The following is a 21,988-nucleotide window of genomic DNA, read 5'->3' on the forward strand; positions in this document are numbered from 1 at the left end:
CATAATTCATCGAAGAATCTCTCTTACTTATGAAGAAAAGTGTACCTATAGCAACAAATACTGCCATTAGTAAGTGAAAAAAATGATGAAATTGCAGGTGTAAAAAAAATTATTTCGTTATGTTCTCGAACTTCCGCTGCTATGAGTGTGAATTCTGAATCCTTTCCTGTCATGCTGACAAAGTTTTATGAATTTTATTGTAAAAGTATAGACAGTGGAAATTAAAATGTCCTGTGGTGCCTCTCCTGCTCCAAGTCGGCCCGTTTGACGTCCTACCCCCCCCCCCCCCCTACCCCCCTTAATCTTAATGTGACTGGACAGTTTATATTGGTGTTACATAGAGGTATAGCTTTGCCAGTCGAAGTTTTTAATCACACAATGTAGGCTTTCGCGGCCGGTGTTGTCTTCAGTTAAAACTTCCGGGCTGAGAGGCCGTGGTCGCTGAATAAAACTTCCACCTACGTTTCGTCTCCATCTGCGGGAGACATCTTCTGAGGTCGCCGGGCAACTGCCAAAGGTGGAAATTTTATACATCGACCACGGCCTCTCAGCCCGGAAGTTTTAACTGGATTCGAAGTTTTTGTTCAACGGTAGTAACTACATTCAAACGTGCTTTATTTGGGAGGAAACTGGTGGAACGGTTTCACGCATTCTGGGAAAAAAATGGTCCCATTAGAATAACTATTAGCAATTCCAAAATGTAATGATGTCATTTCAGGTACGTTCTCCGCATTCTAAGAGATCCTGTCAATTCAGATAGCTACAAAATCAGAGCTAAGCACGCTTAACACGTCCAATACCCGTCGTGTCCAGTTCGGAGCTGAAGATTTCTTGCAGAATTCACTCTTAAGGTAAGATATTTTTGCAGTAAAATCTGAATTATCACGTCATAGCTCAGAAAAAGGCAGAAAGTTAGCAGTGACTACAATAAAATTGTTAATTTTATCTATAGAACATAAAACATGAGAAAAATGCTTTGACGTAGGTGGGTCGTAGGGAAGTTAATATCTCAATTAGTGTGGCTCTGTTATTGCCTGTGAATCTAGATGTCACTAAATTGTGTTTAAGGAATTTATATTTACGTTTCGAGAGCTCCTAAGACAAGGGTTATGGCGCCCTTATAAAGATGTATCTCACGTGCTTCACACGTAGGCTTAGATCACATTAGATTTACTTTCATTCCAATTGATCCGTAGTGAGGAGGTCCTCCAGGATGTAGAACATGTCAGAAAAACAACAATACATGACGAATATTTACAACTAATAGAAATAAGCTAATGTACCATTCCACAGGTTCCAAGTGGAATGATCGTCATTTTTTAATGAACACTATATGAAAGAGTCATTTTATTTATTTATTTATTTATTTATTTATTTATTTATTTGTTTAACCTGGCAAGATTAGGGCCATCAGGCCCTCTCTTACATCTAACCAGGCATTCTACTTATTTTACATTCATATGTTTTAGTAGGCATGTTAAACTACATCTAGTACAAAAAGTGAAATAAACAATTTGAAAGGTACACCTGGAAAAATACATACATATAGAGTTTATATTCTTAGGTCACAAGTACTGTTATAATTAGACATTATTGAAGAGACAGATTTTAGATAGGAGTGCCGGCAGCACGGAGTATGAGGGAGACTCATAGTGAAGGGAGGAGAAGAATAGAGACATGATGAAACATAATTAAGGAAATATAAAGGAAAAGAAGATTGCGTGGCTAATAGAGAAAGATGAAGAGGAAGGCATCTCAGGAGCAAGATAGGAGACGCTAGCTTTGCTATTTGACAGATGAGGGGATTGTCCTTGTACATTAATTTTGTGGAGAACTTTGTGAGGATGATAGTAGGAAATGCTTCAACTTCTTCTTAAAAGCAGCAGGAGATCGAATTTTGCGCAAGGTAAGGGGCAGTTTGTTCCATAGGCGGACAGCGGCAACTGAGAAGGAGTTTGCAAAAGTTTTTGTTTTGTGAGTGGGCACAGTTAGGATACCAAATAAGAGTGACCTCGTGTTTCGATTATGATGACATGACAGGTTTTTAATCTCTGAAGCAAGGTACTGGGGTGCTTGCGCGATGAGGAGTCGGTGGAGTAGACATAGAGTGTGGTAGTCACGCAATTTGTCCGGCCGCAGCCACCCTAGCTCGGAGTATGAAGCACTAACATGATCATATCGGCGAATGTTGCAGGTGTAACGCACACAGGCATTCATGGTTAGCTCTAGCCGTCTTTTGTTTTCACTACTCATGCCTTGTTGAATCACATCACAATAGTGGAGGTTCGGTAGAACGAGTGCTTGCACGAGCTGGCGTTTCAAGTCCTGTGGAAATATGTTCCGAAACTTTTTGAGAGCATAGAGACAAGCAGACGTCTTTCAGCACACTGCGACTGTATTCTCCGCCCAGTTGAGATGCTCATCCAAAGTTACACCCAAGTTCTTCACTGTTTTCTGATATGGTATTGGAGTACCGTCGAGCAGAATAGGAGGTAGCCGTTCGCGAAAATCTGAACTTATTAATTTCTGATGGGCTATTAAGATTACTTGCGTCTTTTTTGCATTTAGTTTAAGCCCCAGGTTTTTCGCCCATCTCACTACTGAAGACAGATCATCATTCATCTGAGCGATTGCAGTGTTTACATCTTCAGGTCTGACGCTTAGGTAGAGCTGGAGGTCGTCGGCATAGAAATGATATTTACAGGAGGACAGAACCGACGAAATATCGTTGACATATAAAGAAAACAAAAGTGGTCCTAAGATTGATCCTTGTGGCACTCCCGAGGAAACATGTTTCCAGGAAGATTTTTCATTTACGCAGACAACACATTGCTGTCTGTCTTTTAAGTAGCTTTCAAACCATCTCATTGCACTATCAGAGAAATTAAGCTGTTGCATTTTTCTGAGCAATATGTCAAAGTTAACAGTGTCAAAAGCTTTGCTGAAGTCCAGTAGCGTCAATATTGTTGCCTTTCGATTGTCGATGGCATATTTCAGGTCATCAGTTACTTTAATTAGAGCAGTGTTTGTGCTGTGATGTTTACGGAAACCGGATTGAAATTTGTCATATAGGCTGAATTCATGCAAGTGTTCAGTGATTTGGTCATGAACAATATATTCAAGTGCTTTGGAAACAGCAGGCAGTATGCTAATTGGTCGGTAATCACTAGGCAGTTGCGGGTTTTCGAGCTTAGGGATGGGTCGAATTAGGCTTCTTTTCCATGCAGTAGGATATATTCCGTTCACGAGGGAAAAATTAAATATGTCAGTTAAGACAGGTACTAAGATATCGGCAACATTCTTAATCATGGTTATACCGATACTGTCGTTGCCTATTGCATCAGAAGAGATTCTCATTATTGCTTTTCTTGCCGTATTTGTTGTTACATGTTTTAGATGGAAGGTATCGTTGTTAGTTATCCTGTTTGGGGATTCTTGTGGACGGTAATTATCAGCTGTGCTGGTATTCAGAGGTGCAGAGAAGAATTCATTTAATTCGTTAGCAGACACATGAAAAGTAGTTTCCGATTTTGCCTTTCCGACCCCCAAGCTACGGAGATTCTTCCATAGAGTCGTGGGCGTCAGATCGCTGCATACAAGGGAGCGAGCGTGCCTGATTTTAGCATTGCGAATGCATTGTTTCACTCTGTTCCGTAGCTTTCTGTATTCTTCGAAACGCTCGGGTTTCGGATCTGCCTTGAAACGCCTGTGGGCAGCATCCCTATTAGTCATCATTTGACGTAATTCAGCTGTCAGCCATGGAGCAGGAGATTTTCTTACACGGATTGTGCGCACAGGTGCATGTTTGTCATAGAGGGCAGTGAGTTTATCACCAAGGTCATTAATTTTGCCGTCGATTGTGGGTTTTCTGATTATTTGATGCCATAGGATTTCTGAGCAATCGGCTGTTAGAGCGTCAAGGTCAATATGTTTCATGTTCCTACAAGTTATGTAACGCGATTTGATCCTTGGGGGCTGCACAGAGTAGGCCAGGAATATTACATCATGTGCTGAGAGGCCAGGGGCCGATGTTTGACCAACATCTCTTACTTTGTCAGTCTGTTTCGTTGCGATTACGTCTATAAGAGTATGACTGTGCGCTGTATGGTGTGTAGGTTGTAATGGAAGAATGTTCATGCTATTGCAACTAAACAGTCTTCTTAGGTTTATTGCGGAGGGAGTGTCTCTTAGCAGGTCTATGTTCAAGTCACCCATTACGATGACATGTTCGTATTGACACTGAAGTGAATGTAATTCCGACTGGAAAGAACTCATTGAGCTTATTTTTGGCGGCTTGTGCACGACGCCAGTCAAGAATTTCCGACTTTGTATATTTATTTCAATGAACATGAATTCAGCCTCTTTTTCTTCAGCAGGTTTTGACGTACATAAGACTTTCGCTTTGAGATCTGTTCGTATATACGCGCCGACCCCGCCACCTCGCTTTTTTGATCTGTCTGCCCTAAGAAATGTGTACCCTGGGAGATGAAAAGATGCAGAGGATATGTGTGGTTTCAACCACGTTTCGGATAAGAGGATTACGTGGTAGTTTAGTTGGTTGAAGAGGAGGCTTAGTTCTTCGTAATGCGCAGGTAAAGACTGGACGTTGCAGTGAGCTGCTAAAAGCTCTGACGAGTTCTGCCGAGCTGCCTGGAGTAGGGTGGCAGACTGGTTTGTCCCTTTGTTAGGCACTATCTGCCGCGAGGGGCACTGGCCGCTGCTTCCGCCAAGTGACATACCACAGGGGTGTCCAAGATTTTGCACGCCCTGTTTGTGACACCGCGAGTGCCGAAAGAAAGGCGCCTGCTAAAGATTTCCTGAGGTTGCGGGAGTATAGAAAATGGATTAGTGGTATTCTGTGCAAGGAGAATATGACCAAAATAGTGACGGCTGTGTGTCACTGTGTATCCTCTGTCGTACGAGGAGAAATGTAATTAGCGTATTTGAAACAGCTTAGGGTGGAAATAAGGGAGAAGGGGGTGATTTAAGAGGCCGATGCTGCCAGCAGAGAGAAGTAAGCTTAGTAATTAATAGATTATCGTAGGAAGCTAGAATTAAATTGAAATTTACTAAAGTGATACTGGTAGTGATTATCGTAGGAAGCTACAATTAGTTTGAAATTTGCTAAAGTGATACTGATAGTGATTTTTGTTATGAACAATTTAAACCGAAGAGATGGGTGATTAATGAACTAAAGGAGAGACTAATAATTGCAATAGAACTATTTCAGAATCGAAGAGAATAAACTGAGAAAATGAAAAAAGAATTAGCAGTAACTAAAATTAAGTAATGGTTAGAGCTACAGACACAAAAAAATAGTGAAAAGTTAATACAGTTACAAAAACAATTAGTTGAAGGTACAAATATGGGTATAATTAAAAAATTAATACAATTACAAGACTATATCTGAGTATTGGGGCTGTTACAATTGCAAATGGTGTTAAGTTTGCACTTTTGGCTCGAGTAGCTTCACTTAATACTATTCAGTTCTGTCATGTTTGTGACTGTCTTCTTTCCAGCTGCTGTCTTAATGATTACTCTGCCATCCTGAGTCCACACATTCTGAAGACCGAAATGGGATATGGCACTGTTTAAAATCTTTAGCCGTTCATGTGTCAGATCTTCCCTTATTGTAAGCCCTGTCCTTGCTAACTTCTTCTTCTGGGTAAAGATCTCTGCCCTTTTTCGGTACGAAACAAATTTAATTATTATTGGACGAGGTTTGGTGGCACCTGGTAATTTTCGTCCCACCCGATGGCTCCTGTCAATGTCTGCCTTGGTCACTTCAACACCTAATTTTTCACGTGCAACTTGTATAAGCAGGTTGTCCGTGTCTTCTTCCTTATTTTCTACTACTCCAAACAGTCGTAGACTATTTCGCCTTTGGTACTGTTCTAGTTCGTCAGTTGCGGCAGATAGTTTGACTTCCAACTCTCGTGCCTTTTTCTCGTATTCAGACACAGACTTTTTTAGTGCTGTAATTTCGGCAGTATTGGCCTCAACAGTTTCACGCATTTTGGCCAATACTGCTGCCGTTACAGTATCTGATATAGTGCCTGCTATCAGATCGAGATTGTTTTTATCGCGAAGCGCAGCGTTTACCTCAGAGCGGACCAGCTCCGCTATACCGGGAGCCGCGGCCGCACCTTCCGCCAAGAGCGGGCCCGCCGCACCTGCTGCTTCCCCGCTGCTGGACGCGCTGCTGTTCACTCTTCTGTTTACCATTTTCTCGAAGATATTGGCGGAGCACAGAAAAAAAAATAGCACTACTGCACAGAACACTGTTGTTTTCACGATTTCCACTTGTACTAGACAACACCACCTGCGAGAACACCTTCGAATTCAACTAAATTTCGCGAGCCGAACTTAACACGTGTTACACTGCAGCCGCCATGACACACATCAAATACTGATGCACTGAATTTAAAATAAAAACGTTTTTTTATTTATTTATAAGGTAATAAACATGTAATACAACTACTACAATACTTATTTACAATGAACACATTACTGCACTGAGATGGTGCAGAAGTTAGATTGTACTTACACACACACACGCACATATTTACAATGAACACATTACTGCACTGAAATTGTGCAGAAGTTAACACAAATCAGTTGGTTTTACTGAGAAATTCATCAATGGAGTAGAAAGAGTTGGCCACCAATAAATCCTTTAGGCTTCTCTTAAACTTAATTTCATTGGTTGTTAAGCTTTTTATGACTGCTGGCAAGTTATTGAAAATGTGTGTTCATGAATAATGCACACCTTTTTGTACGAGACTAAGTGACTTTAAATCGTTGTGAAGATTATTCTTATTTCTAGTATTGATGCGTAAAAACTGTGAATGGTACAGTAATTACTCCCCAGACTCTCGGCTACAGCATTAGAACTCAAAGCGACAAAAATAAAACGAAATCGGAAATGCTAGAGTCTCTTTTCGAATGTTATTTCATAATCACGGTGTTTGTCCTTCCACCAAGCGCGTAACGCATGCATACATCAGTAGTAGTTATGACTAAAAACTTCAGAAAGAACTATTCCTAAAAATGTCAACATGAGGATACCTAACGGGATGGAATTTCAGCTGAATATGTTCCATTCCAACCACAGATAACCGCAGATCTTTTGAGCAAAAGAAGTTGTTCCCAGTAACTGAAAAATCTATTAGCAAAAAGTCACTGCAGCTGACAGAAAGAGCTCTGCTCTGAATCACTCTTATACGTCTGCTTCAGAACGCTGCAAACTTTTTCTTTTAATTTATTGGTATATGGCGTACGTATCGTGCAGCTAGTTCAATACTACAAATGTGACACATCCGATGATTAAAGGACGTGAGTAAGGACATGCAGAACATATAACAGGTATAACAAGTCTTTTTAATACATTATAGTAACTGACAAAATATAATTCTTTCAGGTTATTGAAGAAGAAAGGTACAGAAGTACAGTAAAAAGTACATTAATTTAATCTGAAATTATAATTTTACCTATTCTTCTTGTTACACGCTGGATCTCATTCCATAACGATTGCACAATATGTAGCTACTGCACTGAAGCCAAACAGTACAAAAATTCTCCGTCTTAAGAGGCATTCGCTTGTACGTGCGGGCTACAATCTCTAAAAAAATTGATTGATTGAATTGTTGCACTTTCTGATGTAGGGATAGTGGTAATACTAATGAAAAATTGAGGTTCCATTTTTCTTATCGTCCTCCACTTCATAGTCGCGACATCACATACACGAAAATAATAGGCAGTTTAAGTCAACTATTAAAGTTTAGTCGCACGAAATATTCTAGGACTTTCCGAGCCCATTCTGTGAAGGTGACTTGGGAAGTTGCCCTGATGGAAGTGCATCATTTTAATGAAGGCAGTTAGGTTCTGTCTGCCGTGTCCTAGCTGCAAATCACAATTTCATTGAGGTAAAAGTCTGAAAATTGTAATATTGGTGGCGTATGTGTCGTCACGTTGCTTCCCGTTCTTTTCTTTCTGCATGCCCTCACTGTAAGTACGGGGACGTAGTCGGACGGACTGAAACTGAATTTGTCTAAACTGCATGAAAAACAAGTACTAGAAATTTCGACAATTGCGCACAACACGGACTGGAAACATCTCTGCGTGACTCTATCGACGATTCACGTGGGATGGAGAGGAATTCTTTCCTCACATCATGACTGATGATCAAACATGGGTTTCTTATAAAATGTAGGTTGATTGTACGTTGTACATTGTGTTCTTTGCTAAAAGTCCATGTACTCATGTACAATGAATGACTTGGTGTGCTGCTATCTATAGACAGTTCTCAGAAGCTACAAATATTCTAGCGCTGTATTGTATTGTATTGAACTGGGGACCTAAAAACGACGGAGAGGCTTCGTCCCCGCCGTAGCCCTCAGTGGTTCATAACCCCATAACAGGCTACAGCAGTCCACCCACCCCACCGCCGCCCCACACCGACCCAGGGTTATTGTGCGGTTCGGTCCCCAGTGAACTCCGCCGGGAACGTCTCACACCAGACGAGTGTAACCCCAAATGTTTGCGTGGTAAAGTAATGATGTTGTGCACGTACGTGGAGATAGTGTTTACGCAGCAATCGCCGACATAGTGTAACTGAGGTGGAATAAGGGGAACAAGCCCGCACTCACCGAGGCAAATGGAAAACCGCCTTAAAAACCATCCACAGACTGGCCGGCACATCGGACCTCGACACTAATCCGCCGGGCGGATTCGTGCCGGGGACCGGCACGCCTTCCCGCCCGGAATGCAGTGCGCGAGACCGCACGGCTAACCGGGCGGGCTTATATTCTTGCATAGTCGGCCATCTTCAACAGTAAATGCTCTCCAAGGCAACCACCAGGGGTTCTGATAATTGTGTGTGTATGTGTGTGTGTGTGTGTGTGTGTGTGTTGGCTAGGAATTCAATGACATATGCATAAGCACCGTCCTATTATCACATCCGGCCATGTGCACCAAGGCTGTTCCCAGAATCCTGACATCATCGTATCTTTGCCCTGTAAAGGCCACACCCATCCCGAGCCTCCCGCCCCACATCTCTCCCCAACCCCAGCGTCCCCGCCACCTCCCCTTCCCCTCCCTCCCCCCCTCGCGTCCCCGTGCCCCTCTCAGTCAATGACGTGCAAGTTCAGCTCCACATCTTTCTAACATTTTTTTTTTTTTTTTTTTTTTTTTTTGTAAATTGATTGCGGTCCAGCAAGAAGTGCCATCAACAGTAGCCATCAGGTGGGAAGGACAAGGCTATCAGTCTCAAATTATTATTAGTATTGTGTGTGAGTGTCGTTATACTTAGGGCTTTGTTACTATTGTTACAGACGAGGATGCACAGGCATTGCACACATAACTGCAGAAACCACTGACCACATTACCTCTGCCTGACCTGGTGTCGTTTGACTATGCAAAAGCCGCAGCAGCAGCAATGAACCCCTGATCCAGTACTGGCTGAGGGACTTCCAGTGTTCTGCAACATACTAGCGCCTCAGCAGCACCAACAACAGCAACAACAGTCACTCTCCATAGTATGTCTTCCCGATGTTTTGGATCCGGTGTTTTTCGATTATGCCATACCACAGCCGCAGCAGCTACCAGAACTCGAGTCTCAACTAAGTCCTGCAAGAGTACTCTTATTTGTCAACACATACAGTGTGACTGCTAATGGTTCTAAACGCATGAATATAGGTGTGTCACCGAACAAAGACTCTGAAGTAGTTATAGAGTTAGAAAATGCACGACGTAGCAGAACTGATCCACAAAACTGCCGTCCAGTATCCTCGACATCCATTTGTTGTAGAATCCTGGAACTTATTCTGAGCTCAAACATAATAAGGTATCTCGAACACAACGACCTCCTCCATGTCAATCAGCATGGATCTCGAAAACGTAGATAATGTGGAACACAAGTCGCATTTTTCTCACATGACATCCTGAAAACCATGGATCAAGACAGTGAGGTAGATGCAGTATTTCGCGATTTCCGAAAAGTATTTGACTCAGTACGCCTACGGTTACTATCAAAAGCATTATGATATGGAGTAACGACTGTGGTGTCACCGCCAGACACCACACTTGCTAGGTGGTAGCTTTAAATCGGCCGCAGTCCATTAGTACATGTCGGACCCGCGTGTCGCCACTGTCAGGGATCGCAGACCGAGCGCCACCACAAGGCAGGTCTCGAGAGACTGACTAGCAGTCGCCCCAGTTGTACGGACGACTTTGCTAGCGACTACATGGACGAAGCCTCGCTCATTTGCAGAGCAGATAGTTAGAATAGCCTTCAGCTAAGTCAATGGCTACGACCTAGCAAGGCGCCATTAGTAACATTGCATGTATCTATGGAGTCTCACTTATATCGTCAATAGCGATGTACCAAGGATGGATTAAAGTTAAGTATTCCAGAAGCTACGTACTTTTCTTATAGCATTCATTACGTATCCTGTTACAGACCTATCTCTTGCCTGCGTGAACTAAACGCCTGACTTTCGGCTACTTCCGTGGCGTGGCTGTCTTGCTACGCCACAACAACGACAATTCCCGAAAATTGAGACAGTGTTGTAATAACACTGAGGTAACAAAAGTCATGGGATAGCGATATATACATTTGCAGATAGTGGTAGTATCGCGTACACAATGGCGTACACAGGGCAAAGACACGATGATAACAGGATTACGGGAATGGCCTGGGTGCATGTGGCCAGTTGCCATGATAAGGAAGTACTGATATTGATGTCAGTGAATTCCTGGCCAGGAACTGCTACCTGGGCACATGGCGCCGCCCTGTTTCTATCGCTGTATGCGAATTGTTTATCTTACGTGCCTTGAGATAATGTTCTATGAGGTGCCACTTAGTATCACACAGACACCAAAACTGAAATTTGTTTTAGAACTAACAGGGCCAGAAAAAATCCGAGAGAAAGCTGTAAGCAAATAAATGGCTAATGCAAAGGATGAAATTGACCTGCTGCTGTATCTCCTATGGAGAAATGCTTCATAAGAAATAACATAACCAAGAGCTTAAAAACAAAAGGAGAACTCTTCTCAATAATAAATAATTCAACTTCTAAGACACAGTGAATGAACTCAGTGGGACGTGAAGACTATGCCACTGATAATCCCTAACGACGGAGGCTGAGCGTTCGGCGTAGATGGCCGACAAGTACCGATCGGGATATCGCTGGAAATCCGCACGCTCCTCTGCGTTGGCTTCCGACAGGGCTCTGACCGATGGGCGTTGCCCAACCGACTGACTGACAACAAAAACCGGTCGGTCAGTCGGCCAACAAGCTTAAAGCCGTCGGCACACAGACCGTGCTGTCGAACGTTAACGTTGAGGGTGCCAAGTTCAACGTGCTGCTGAACGCTCAGGAACGATGTGACTTGTGCATACGGTACGTGGGCCCCGACGTGGTATACGCGATCGCAACGCACTCCAGCGGCAGTTGAGGGATGTTTCTAGTTCGTAAATCACACTGTTTACTCAACGGGCGCGCGTAAAATTCCACTTTAGCTCTATTAAAACGCACATTTCCTCCATCGTCCACGAAGAGGAAAGTAACACGTCCAATCAGCAAGGACGCAGGGTTGTAAAAGTTCCATGACAAACAGTGCGGTACAAATTTGGAATCCTTCTCTGCATAAGATAAACATTATTTCATCATTCCCACAGTTTGGTAAAACCCCAAGGTCAGTCTTACTTGATCACTGTTCCTACCCAGTAGCAGAATCTTTGCAACATGTGAATTACGAAGCGTAAAAGAAAAAGGAGGAAAATATCTTTACACAAGTAGTGCAAGCTGTCCTGTAGATTAAGCCAATCGAAGTCACCCCTCAAAAAAAGGTGAACTTATATTTACATAACATCAAATATTATAGTATATACTTATAAAACTAATAATAAAGTATCAGAACCTAATAACAACGCGAATGTTAGGAAAAAAAATTGGAAGTCGCAAGCCGCGAACCACAGCCCCAACCCACAGCTCGTAACAGGACAGCGACGCTACCCATTACGCTAAACCAACACCACACCGCTTCTTTTTAATCATATTATTCTACCCCTTGCTGAAAACCTTACTCGTAGCTATGTTACTATTTGAAATTTAATTATAACAAATTGACCAAGAACAATGAGTTTTGGGTGGATCTTCAGTGTGTCGTTCCCTCCAAATAGCCTACTCTCATAACACGCAAGTTACAATAATTCTTTTGCCACGAATATGATGTTTCTCATTATTTTATTGGAACGAATCACATAGTTAACAACGGGTTTTCCAGTGATTCTGAATTTGCTGGTGCTCAGAAATGGCATATATACATATAGGCTTGAAATGAATGCTAATATGGCGCCTTACAACTGTGTACTGAAGAGAGACGGCGTGCGTGTCACGTAGGCGGCGTTGTGCCATCTCATTGGTCAACGCTCAGACGCACTCTCAGAATATCTGACATGCCAGATATTGCTCTGCACGTTCGGAAAGACTCCCGAACGTGCTATCCCACGCTATGACGTCAGAAACTCGGCACGCTCAACGCTCAACGTTCGGATGCACGGTCCGTGTGCCGACGGCTTAACACGCATAACTTGTCAGCCGGTCGGTCGATGAACTGATGTGTGTGTAGTGCTCTTCTCTTTGCTTTGCGTACGCCCCTATGTGCGCCTGGCGTTGCAGAGGCTGTGCTGTGGTACTGACCGTTCTGTGTGGCCCGGTACTGCTGGTCGTACAGGCGGTAGACGCGGCCGTGCGCCCTCAGCAGCGTGTGAATGGCCAGGTAGTCGCCGATGCCGGGGGCGGGCTGCGACGGCGCCGCGGTGCCCACCTCAGCGTAGCCCGAGACGAAGACACCCGGCTCGTTGAACGTTATCCACCACTTCACCTGCGGAAAAGCGCACCGTCAGCCGAGCTGTGGCGCCTTTGTTGGGCGGGTATCGCCACCTTCACTCACCCTGTCACCGAAGTTGTCGAAGAGAACTCTGGCGTACTCCACGAAGTAATCGGCGATCAGACCGTTGGGCCAGCCCCCGAGGTACTGAAGCGCTTGTGGTAGATCCCAGTGGTACATCGTCACCTGCACCATAAAAATCGTATTTGTGGCCAGCATCTGATGACACTTACCAAGCTTGTGCAGCTCGCACTTGTAACATTGTGCCACAAAAAGCCACAGTAACTGACAAGTGTCTGATTATTAGCAATCTGCGTGGAGACTGAGCTCAAAACAATTAACAGCTGCTGTGTGAACCTCTGCATAACACCATCAACTGTGTGTCTGTATTTGTCACTTACACTACTGGCCATTAAAAATGCTACACCACGAAGATGACGTGCTACAGACGTGAAATTTAACCGACAGGAAGAAGATGCTGTGATGTGCAAATGATTAGCTTTTCAGAGCATTCACACAAGGTTCGCGCCTGTGGCGACACCTACAACGTGCTGACATGAGGAAAGTTTCCAACCGATTTCTCATACACAAACAGCAGTTGACCAGTGTTGCTTGGTGAAACGTTGTTGTGATGCCTCGTGTAAGGAGGAGAAATGCGTCCCATCACGTTTCCGACTTTGATAAAGGTCGGATTATAGCCTATCGCGATTGCTGTTTATCCTATCGCGACATTGCTGCTCGCGTTGGTCGCGACCCAATGACTACTAGCAGAATATGGAATCGGTGGGTTCACGAGGGTAATAGGGAACGCCGTGCTGGGTCCCATCGGCCTCGTATCACTAGCAGTCGAGATGACAGGCATCTTATCCGCATGGCTGTAACAGATTGTGCAGCCACGTCTCGATCCCTGAGTCAACAGATGGAGACATTTGCAAGACAACAACCATCTGCACGAACAGTTCGACCACGTTTGCAGCAGCATGGACTATCAGCTCGTAGACCATGGCTGTGGTTATCCTTCACGCTGCGTCACAGACAGGAGTGCCTGCGATGGTGTACTCAACGACGAACCTGGGTGCACGAATGGCAAAATGTCATTTTTTCCTATGAATCCTGTTTACAGTGATATCGCGGTGAACGCACATTGGAAGCGTGTATTCGTCATCGCCATACTGGCGTATCACCCGGCGTGATGGTATGGGGTGCCATTGGTTACACGTCTCGGCCACCTCTTGTTGGCAATGACGGCACTCTGAACAGTGGATGTGTTACGACCCGTGGCTCTACCCTTCATTCGATCCCTGCGAAACCCTACATCTCAGCAGGATAATGCACGACCGCATGTTGCAGGTCCTGTACGGGCCATTATGGATACAGAAAATGTTCGACTGCTGCCCTGGGTAGCACATTCTGCAGACCTCTCACCAACTGAAAACTTCTGGTCAATGGTGGCCGAGCAACTGGCTCGCCACAATACGCCAGTCACTACTCTTGATGAACTGTGGTGTCGTGTTGAAGTTGCATGGGCAGCTGTACCTGTACACGCCATCCAAGCTCTTTTTGACTCAATGTCCAGGTGTATCAAGGCCGTTATTACGGCCAGAAGTGGTTGTTCTAGGTACCGATTTCTCAGGATCTATGCACCCAAATTGCTTGAAAATGTAATCACATGTCAGTTCTAGTATCATATATTTGTCCAATGGATACCCGTTTATCATCTGCTTTTCTTCTTGATGTAGCAATTTTAATGGCCTGTAGTATATTTAATTTTTAGTGGTTTTGGTGGTCAGTCCACTCTCATCAGGCCCCTAGATACAGGAAACGTAACATTAGCATTACCTTCGCAGAAATACAACATAATATCAATAGTAACTATCACGAAACAAACTTACGTTAGCTACTATTATACTGAACCAAATGATATTACATCTGTTTGTGTTACCAGCAGTAACCTAAAATCATAAAATAATCACAGTTACTACAGCTGTTCCGTTGTACCATTCATATTTACTGTTGAAAAAAAATTTGATATTAAGTTATGCATCTCGCTGTTCTCATGTCTGCTAAGTGTCATTACTTTCGTCTTTCTTCGATTTATTTTCAATGCAGATTCTGTACTCATCAGACTGTTCATTCCATTCAACAGATCCTGTAATTCTCCTTGACCTTCACTGAAGATAGCAACGTCATCATCGAATCTTATCATTGATATCCTTTGCATTTTAATCCCACTCTCAAACCTACTTTTAGTTCCGTCATTGCGTCTTCGATGTATAGATTGCACACTAGGGGTGAAAGATTGCCTCACTACCCTTTTTAATCCGAGCACTTCCAGTCTTATTCTTCGCTCCTGGTTCTTGTACATCTCGTATATTACCCGTCTTTCCCGATAGCTAACACCTCTCTACTCAGAATTTCGAGCATCTTGCAGCACTTTACGCTTTTTGCAAGTCGACAAATCCTATGTACGTGTCTTGATTTTTCTTCATTCTTGCTTTCATTATCAACTGCAATACCAGAATTACGTCTTTGGTGCCTTTACCTTTCATAAAGCAAAACCGATCATCTAACGGACCCTCAACATTCTTTTCCATTCTTCTGTATATTATTCATGGCTGCAACTTGAATGAATGACTGTTAAGCAGAATGTCCATTAGTTGTTATCTCTGGAATTGTGTGGCTGATGTTTTTCCGACAGTTTGATACTATGTCGCCTGTCCCAAATTCTATACACCAACTGGAACAGTCGTTTCGTTGTCACAACCCCAATGACTTCAGAAATTCCGACGGCATGTTATCTGTCACATTTGGAAGTCTTCGAAAGCTCTTTTAAATTCTGACTCTAATACTGGATCCCCTTTCTTTTCCATATAGAGTCCAATTTCACCTTCTATCACATCATCAGACAGCTCCTCCGTCTCAATATACTCTTTCCACATATCTGCTCTTTCTTCTGAGTTTAGTGGTGGAATTCCCATTCTACCCTTAATGCTTTCACCCCTACTTTTAAATTTACCAAAGGTGAGTGAGGAACGAATATATAATGAAACTAGTTCATTTAGACAACTGAATCACATAGCTGAAACATCCAAGTAGTGTAGAAATAACGTACAGTCTTAGGCGTAAAACCCGGCTGCCAGCCAGTAGCCGTAGAGCCTAAATTCGAGTCTATCACTTAATGCGGCCAATACAACCGATCGCCCGTCAGAACTCCAAGTCGGGCCACATGCATGATGGGGGTGGCGACTCAGGAAGGGCAGCCGGCCACCCTCTGACACTAACATCGCCACTTCCATAGTAACAAGGCCGACCCCCGTGTGGCAGTGGGACAAAGGTCCAAAGCAAGTGATAAGGTGGACCAATACCTTATTGAACTGAGACCTGCTCAATTTGTCAAGCTCTTTCTCTTGAATAAATAAACCAATTTTTCTGCAATTGTAATCGTTTCTTTATCTGTACATGTGCTTCACATCTCGTGATTTCCATCTGATTGGGATAATTCCTTTGTTGTGGGTCTTTCTTTTTTGTTCTTAGAGCGTGTATACTGAGTGTCTCTCCTGCGGGTTGTCAGCCACTTTTTCTTTGGTGTTTCCACACATATTTGCAATTTCGTTTTTGCAATGTTAGCTGGAGTCAGCCCAAACAAATACCGCTTATCACATCTTTCATGCGAAGCCCAGTATCCACGGACAGTGTCGTTTTGTATCTCGTTACAAACAAAATTATTTTTAAAGTGAATTTTACGTGCTCTCTAGATACAGGAGTCCGAAATTAGTCTTGTGCGGTATTCGTTTTAGAATAATATTTCTTTTAGTCTATAGTCGGAATGTATTTATGAGGGCTATTCGTAAAGTAAGGAGCGATAGGTCGCGAAATGGAAACCACAGTGAAAATCAAAACTGTTTTATTTGCCACAGTTAGCTACAACTTCCAGCTACGTATCTCCATAGTCGCCGATCCGACTTAGACGTTTGTCGTAGCGTTGAACCAACTTTCCAATACCCCCGTTATAGAAAGCAGCCGCCAATGCATTCCGCCAATTCTCTACACTGGCCTACAGCTCGTTGTCTGTGCCAAAATATTGTCTTCATAGCCAGCGATTCATGTGAGCAGAGATGAAACTCAGAGGGAGACAACTACAGGCCGTATAGTGGGTAATCACACATTTGCAATTGAAAACGATGCAGGAACATCTTCATAGCCCCTGCAGAATGCGGCTGAGAATTGTCTTGAAGAAGAAAACGCACGACAGTTATGTAATGTTGGCTGCATGGATTCAGGCGAAATTTCTCACCACATCCTCGTACTTGTCGGGAGACACTATTGTTCTAGGTATCTTTATGTGCTCCCTATGTGCTCAGAACTGAAAAGAACGACTTAATGCGATCGACAGGCACACTATAGACACTGCCCAACACACCTGTGGAAATCTTCATGGGATTTTGACTGTGGTTTCCCTTTCGCGACCGATCGTTCCTTACTTTCCGAATAACCCTCGTATTTGGCCTACTGGCTAACGCTTTCGGTAAACAGTACTATCCTCAGGCCATCCCGTGGCATAGAATCATCACGTCTGTTTCCCAAGTAGGTGTGTCAAATATTTAAAATATGGCAGGATACTTTCCGCGACTAAACTTTCATTTCAAGCTGTACCTTCGTCTCATCTAGACCATTTTCAGTAAATAACAAGAAGCGTGAGACATTTATCGCCTTCTGATTGGAGTTGATGTGATGACACCCTTCCTTACCACAGGCTGGATCCCGTTGTCCAGCAACTCATTGATGAGGTTGTTGTAGTAGTCGATGCCTGGTTGATTGATGACGTCGATGTCTCCAGTGGGCAGAATGCGAGACCAGGAGATGGAAAAGCGGTACACGTCCGCCTGAGGGAGAAAAAAAATCGCAGCTAAGGAAAAATTAGTTATACAAACATCACACCCCAGTCATAACATAAAACATTCCAGACTTCAAACCGATCAATACCACATTTGCTTAAACATACAAATTCAACTTCAGCAATAATAAAATCAACTTAATTATTGGTGGCGTATGTTGTTGTGTGTCGCTGTACAAAAAAGGTAGCTTAAAATGTAGTTCCTATAGAAGTTTCAAATATGTTAAAAATAATAATTAAATACAATAAAAAACTGTGTAAGAACAAATCATTTGTTGGGTAAATTATTGGAAATAATCACAATGTTCATCGAAAAAATTAATTATGTTCGCTTCCATTACGCCTAGCTAGTGCTAAGTGTAGGGAGAAATTTTTGATCCACAATCTAGCAGACGACATCGTTCCAGTAGAACGGATTAAATACACACTAATCCTTTTTCATAATATTTTTTAGCTCTTGATTGTCGCCCTGACATTCTTCTACGACTGTAATTTCAGTCTTTAAGATAAAGAGCGAAATTTTTCCGCTTGAAAATGGTCCCAGAGACTGAAACGGCAATCGAGGGATTTATAAATAAAGTGATTTTTATAGTTAAGGTCACCGTGAAGTCCATTAAAAAGGTTCATATCGAATTATGACTATTAGCCATTCCAGCACGGCTTTCCAGATTGGGAAGGAGCGCCTGGTCCCCGGCACGAATCCGCCCGGCGGACTTGTGTCGAGGTCCGAGTGAGCCGGCGAGTCTGTGGATGGTTTTTAGGCGGTTTTCCATCTGCCTCGGCGAATGCGGGCTGGTTCCCCTTATTCCGCTTCAGCTACACTATGTCGACAATTGCAGACAAACAAGTTTTCCACGTAAGCGTACACCACCATTACTCTACCACGCAAACATAGGGTCTACACTCGTCTGGTGTGAGACGTTCCCAGGGGGGGGGGGGGGGGGGGGGACGGTCCACCGGAGACCGAACCCCACAATAACCCTGAAAGAGGGGTGGGGCGACGGAGGAGTGGACTGCAGTAGTCGTCGTGCGGTTGTGGACCACTGCGGCTGCGGCGGGGACGGAGCCTCTCCGTCGTTTCTGGGCCCCCGGTTAACATACAATGCAATGATTATTTTCTGTTACTCGCGTCGAAATTTAATGGATACCATATCTTTTATCTTTTGTGAGTCATCAGCCTTCTGACAGGGTTGATGCTGCCTGCCACATATTCCTCTCCTGTGCCAGCCTCTGCATCTCAAAGTAGCATTTGCAACCTACGTCTTCAATTATCTGCTGGATGTATTACAGTTTCTGTCTTCCTCTACAGTTTATGCCCTCTACAGTTCCCTCTAGTACCATGAAAGTCACTCCTTGATGTCTTAACAGATGGCCTGTCATCCTGTATTTTCTCCTTGTCTGTGTTTTCCACATATTCCTTTTCTCGCCGATTCTGCGCAGAAACTCCTCATTCCTTATCTTATCAGTTCACCTAATTTTCAACATTCGTCTGTAGCATCACATGTCAGATACTCCGATTCTCCTCTGTTCCAGTTTTCCCACAGGCCGTGTTTCACTGCCATACAATGCTGTGCTCCAGACGTACATTCCCAGGAATTTCTTCCTCAAATTTAGTGCTACGTTTGACACTAGTAAACTTCTCTTAGCCAAGATTGCCCTTCTTGTCAGTGCCAGTCTGCTTATGATGTCCTCCTTGCTCCGTCCGTCACTGGTTATTTTGCTGCCAATGTAGCAGAATTCCTTAACTCCATCTGCTTCGTGAACATCAATCCGGATGTTAAGTTCGCGCTGTTCTGATTTCCACTATTTCTCATTACTTCCGTCTTCCTTCGTTTTACTGAAAATCGATATTCTGTACTCATTACATTGTTCATTCCGTTCAGCATATCATGTAATTCTTCTTCAGTTTCACTCAGGGTAGCAACATTATCAGCTACTCTTATTATTAAGATCGTTTCGCCTTGAATTTTAGTTGCGCTCCTGAACATTTCTTTTATTTCCTGTTTCTTCGATGTACAGATTGAGCAGTAGAGGGGAAAGACAACATCCGTGTCTTACACTCTTTTCAATAAGAGCGCTTCGTTCTTGGTCGTCCACTCTTGTTATTCCCTCTAGGCTCTTGTACATATTGCATATGACCCGTTTCTCCCTATAGCTTATCCCTATTTTTCTCAGCATTTCGAACGTCTTGCACCATTTTATATCGTCGAACTCTTTTTCCAGGTCAACAAATCCTATAAACATGTCTTGATTTTTCTTTAGTCTTGCTTCCATTATCAACCGCAACGTCAGAATTCCCTCACACCAACGCGAATAGTCTTCTTGTTGCCACTTTCCTCAATGATTTTTGAAATTCTGTCTTATTTGACCTTAAGTCCTGCAAAGGTCTTTTAGTTCTGATTCTAATACTGAATCCCGTATTTCTTCTAAATCGTCTCCTGTTTCTTCTTCTATCACATCAGACAAATCTTCCCCCTCATAGAGGCCTTCAATGTACTCTTTCCACCTAGCCACTCTCTCCTCTGCATTTAACAGTGGAATTCCCGTTGCACTCTTAATGTTACCAACATTTATTTTTCGATTTCTTCACATTTTTCATGCAAACATTTCGTCTTAGCTTCCCTGCACTTCCTATTTATTTCATTCCTCAGCGACTTGTATTTCGGTTTCCTGAATTTCCCTGAACATTTTGGAACTTCCTTCTTTCATCGATCAGTTGCAGTATTTCTTCTGTTGCCCATGGTTTCTTCGCATTTACCTTCTTTGTACCTACGTTTTTCTTTCCAACTTCTGTGATTTCCCTTTTTAGACGTCAATTCCTCTTCAACTGCCCTGCCTACTGAGCTATTTTTTATTGCTGCATCTATAGCCTTAGAGAACTTTCCGCGTGTACTTTTGTATCCCACTTCCTTGCTTATTGATTCTTCCTGAATAATCTCTTCAACTTCAGCCTGTTCTTCATCGCTACTTCATTGTGATCTGAGCCGATATCTGCTTCTAGGTACGCCTTACCATCCAGTATCTGATTTCGCAATCTCTGTCTGACCATGATGTAATCTAACTGAGATCCATCCATCTCACCCAGGCTTTTCCAAGTATACCTCCTCCTCTTGTGATTCTTGAACAGAGTATTCGCTATTACTAGCTGAAATTTATTACAGAGTATTCGCTGTTACTAGCTGACATTTGTTACAGAATTCAATTAGTTTTTCTGCTCTCTCATTACTAATCCCATTCTCCTGTAACCTTTTCTTCTGCTCCTTCCCCTACAACTGCAGCCCAGTTACCCATGACTATTAGATTTTCATCTCCCTTTATGTACTGTATTACCCTTTCAATATCCTCATATAGTTTCTCCATCTTTTCATCTTCAGCTTGAGACGTCCGCATGTGTACCTTAACTGTCGTTGTTGGTGTTGGTTTGCTATTGATTCTGACCAGAACAACCCTGTCACTGAACTGTTTACTGCAACACATTCTTAACATTACCTTCCTAATCCCATTATACCATTTTCTGCTGCTGTTGATATTACCTTATTCTCATCTGACTAGAAATCCTTGTTTCTTTCCATTTCACCTACTATGTTTAGATTGAGCCTTTGCATTTCCCTTTTCAGATTTTCTAGCTTCCCTACCGCGTTCAAGCTTCTGACATTCCATGCCCCGACTCGTAGAACGTTATCCTTTCGTTCGTTATTCAGTCTTTGTCTCATGGTCACCTCTCCTTGGCAGTCCCCTCCCTGAGACCCGATAGGGGACTATTCCTGAATCTTTTGGTTCAAATGGTTCAAATGGCTCTGAGCACTATGGGACTTAACATCTGTCATCAGTCCCCTTCAACTTAGAACTGCTTAAACCTAACTAGCCTAAGGACATCACACACATCCATCCCCAAGGCAGGATTCGAACCTGCGACCGTAGCAGTCGCGCGGATCCAGACTAAAGCGCCTAGAAAAGCTCGGCCACACCGACCGGCGAATCTTTTGGGAATGGAGAAAGCATCATGACACTTTTTCAATTAAAGGCCACATCTCCTGTGGATACAGGATATGTGTCTTTACTGCAGTTGTTTCCATCGCCTTTTGTATCCTCTTGCTGTTGATCATTGCAGATTCTTCCGCCTTTAGGGCTGTTTCCTACCGCAAGGACAAAGGAGTGCCCTGGACCTCTGTCCACTACTCTGCCCTCTTTGGCAAGGCC

General features: G+C 43.3%; 1 protein-coding gene across 1 annotated transcript in view; it reads right to left on the reverse strand.

Moving 5' to 3' along the window:
• Nucleotides 1–21,988, reverse strand: part of LOC126412968 (myrosinase 1-like) — a 91,104-nt gene that overhangs the window by 30,073 nt on the left and 39,043 nt on the right. Inside the window, exons 3-5 of the mRNA XM_050082860.1 lie at nucleotides 17,643–17,777; nucleotides 12,958–13,080; nucleotides 12,705–12,888 (exon numbers count right to left, since the gene is read on the reverse strand). Of these exons, the coding sequence (XP_049938817.1) occupies nucleotides 12,705–12,888; nucleotides 12,958–13,080; nucleotides 17,643–17,777 (442 nt within the window). The remainder of the gene's footprint in view (nucleotides 1–12,704; nucleotides 12,889–12,957; nucleotides 13,081–17,642; nucleotides 17,778–21,988) is intronic.

Source organism: Schistocerca serialis, chromosome 7 (assembly GCF_023864345.2).
Source record: "Schistocerca serialis cubense isolate TAMUIC-IGC-003099 chromosome 7, iqSchSeri2.2, whole genome shotgun sequence".
Classification (NCBI taxonomy): domain Eukaryota; kingdom Metazoa; phylum Arthropoda; class Insecta; order Orthoptera; family Acrididae; genus Schistocerca; species Schistocerca serialis.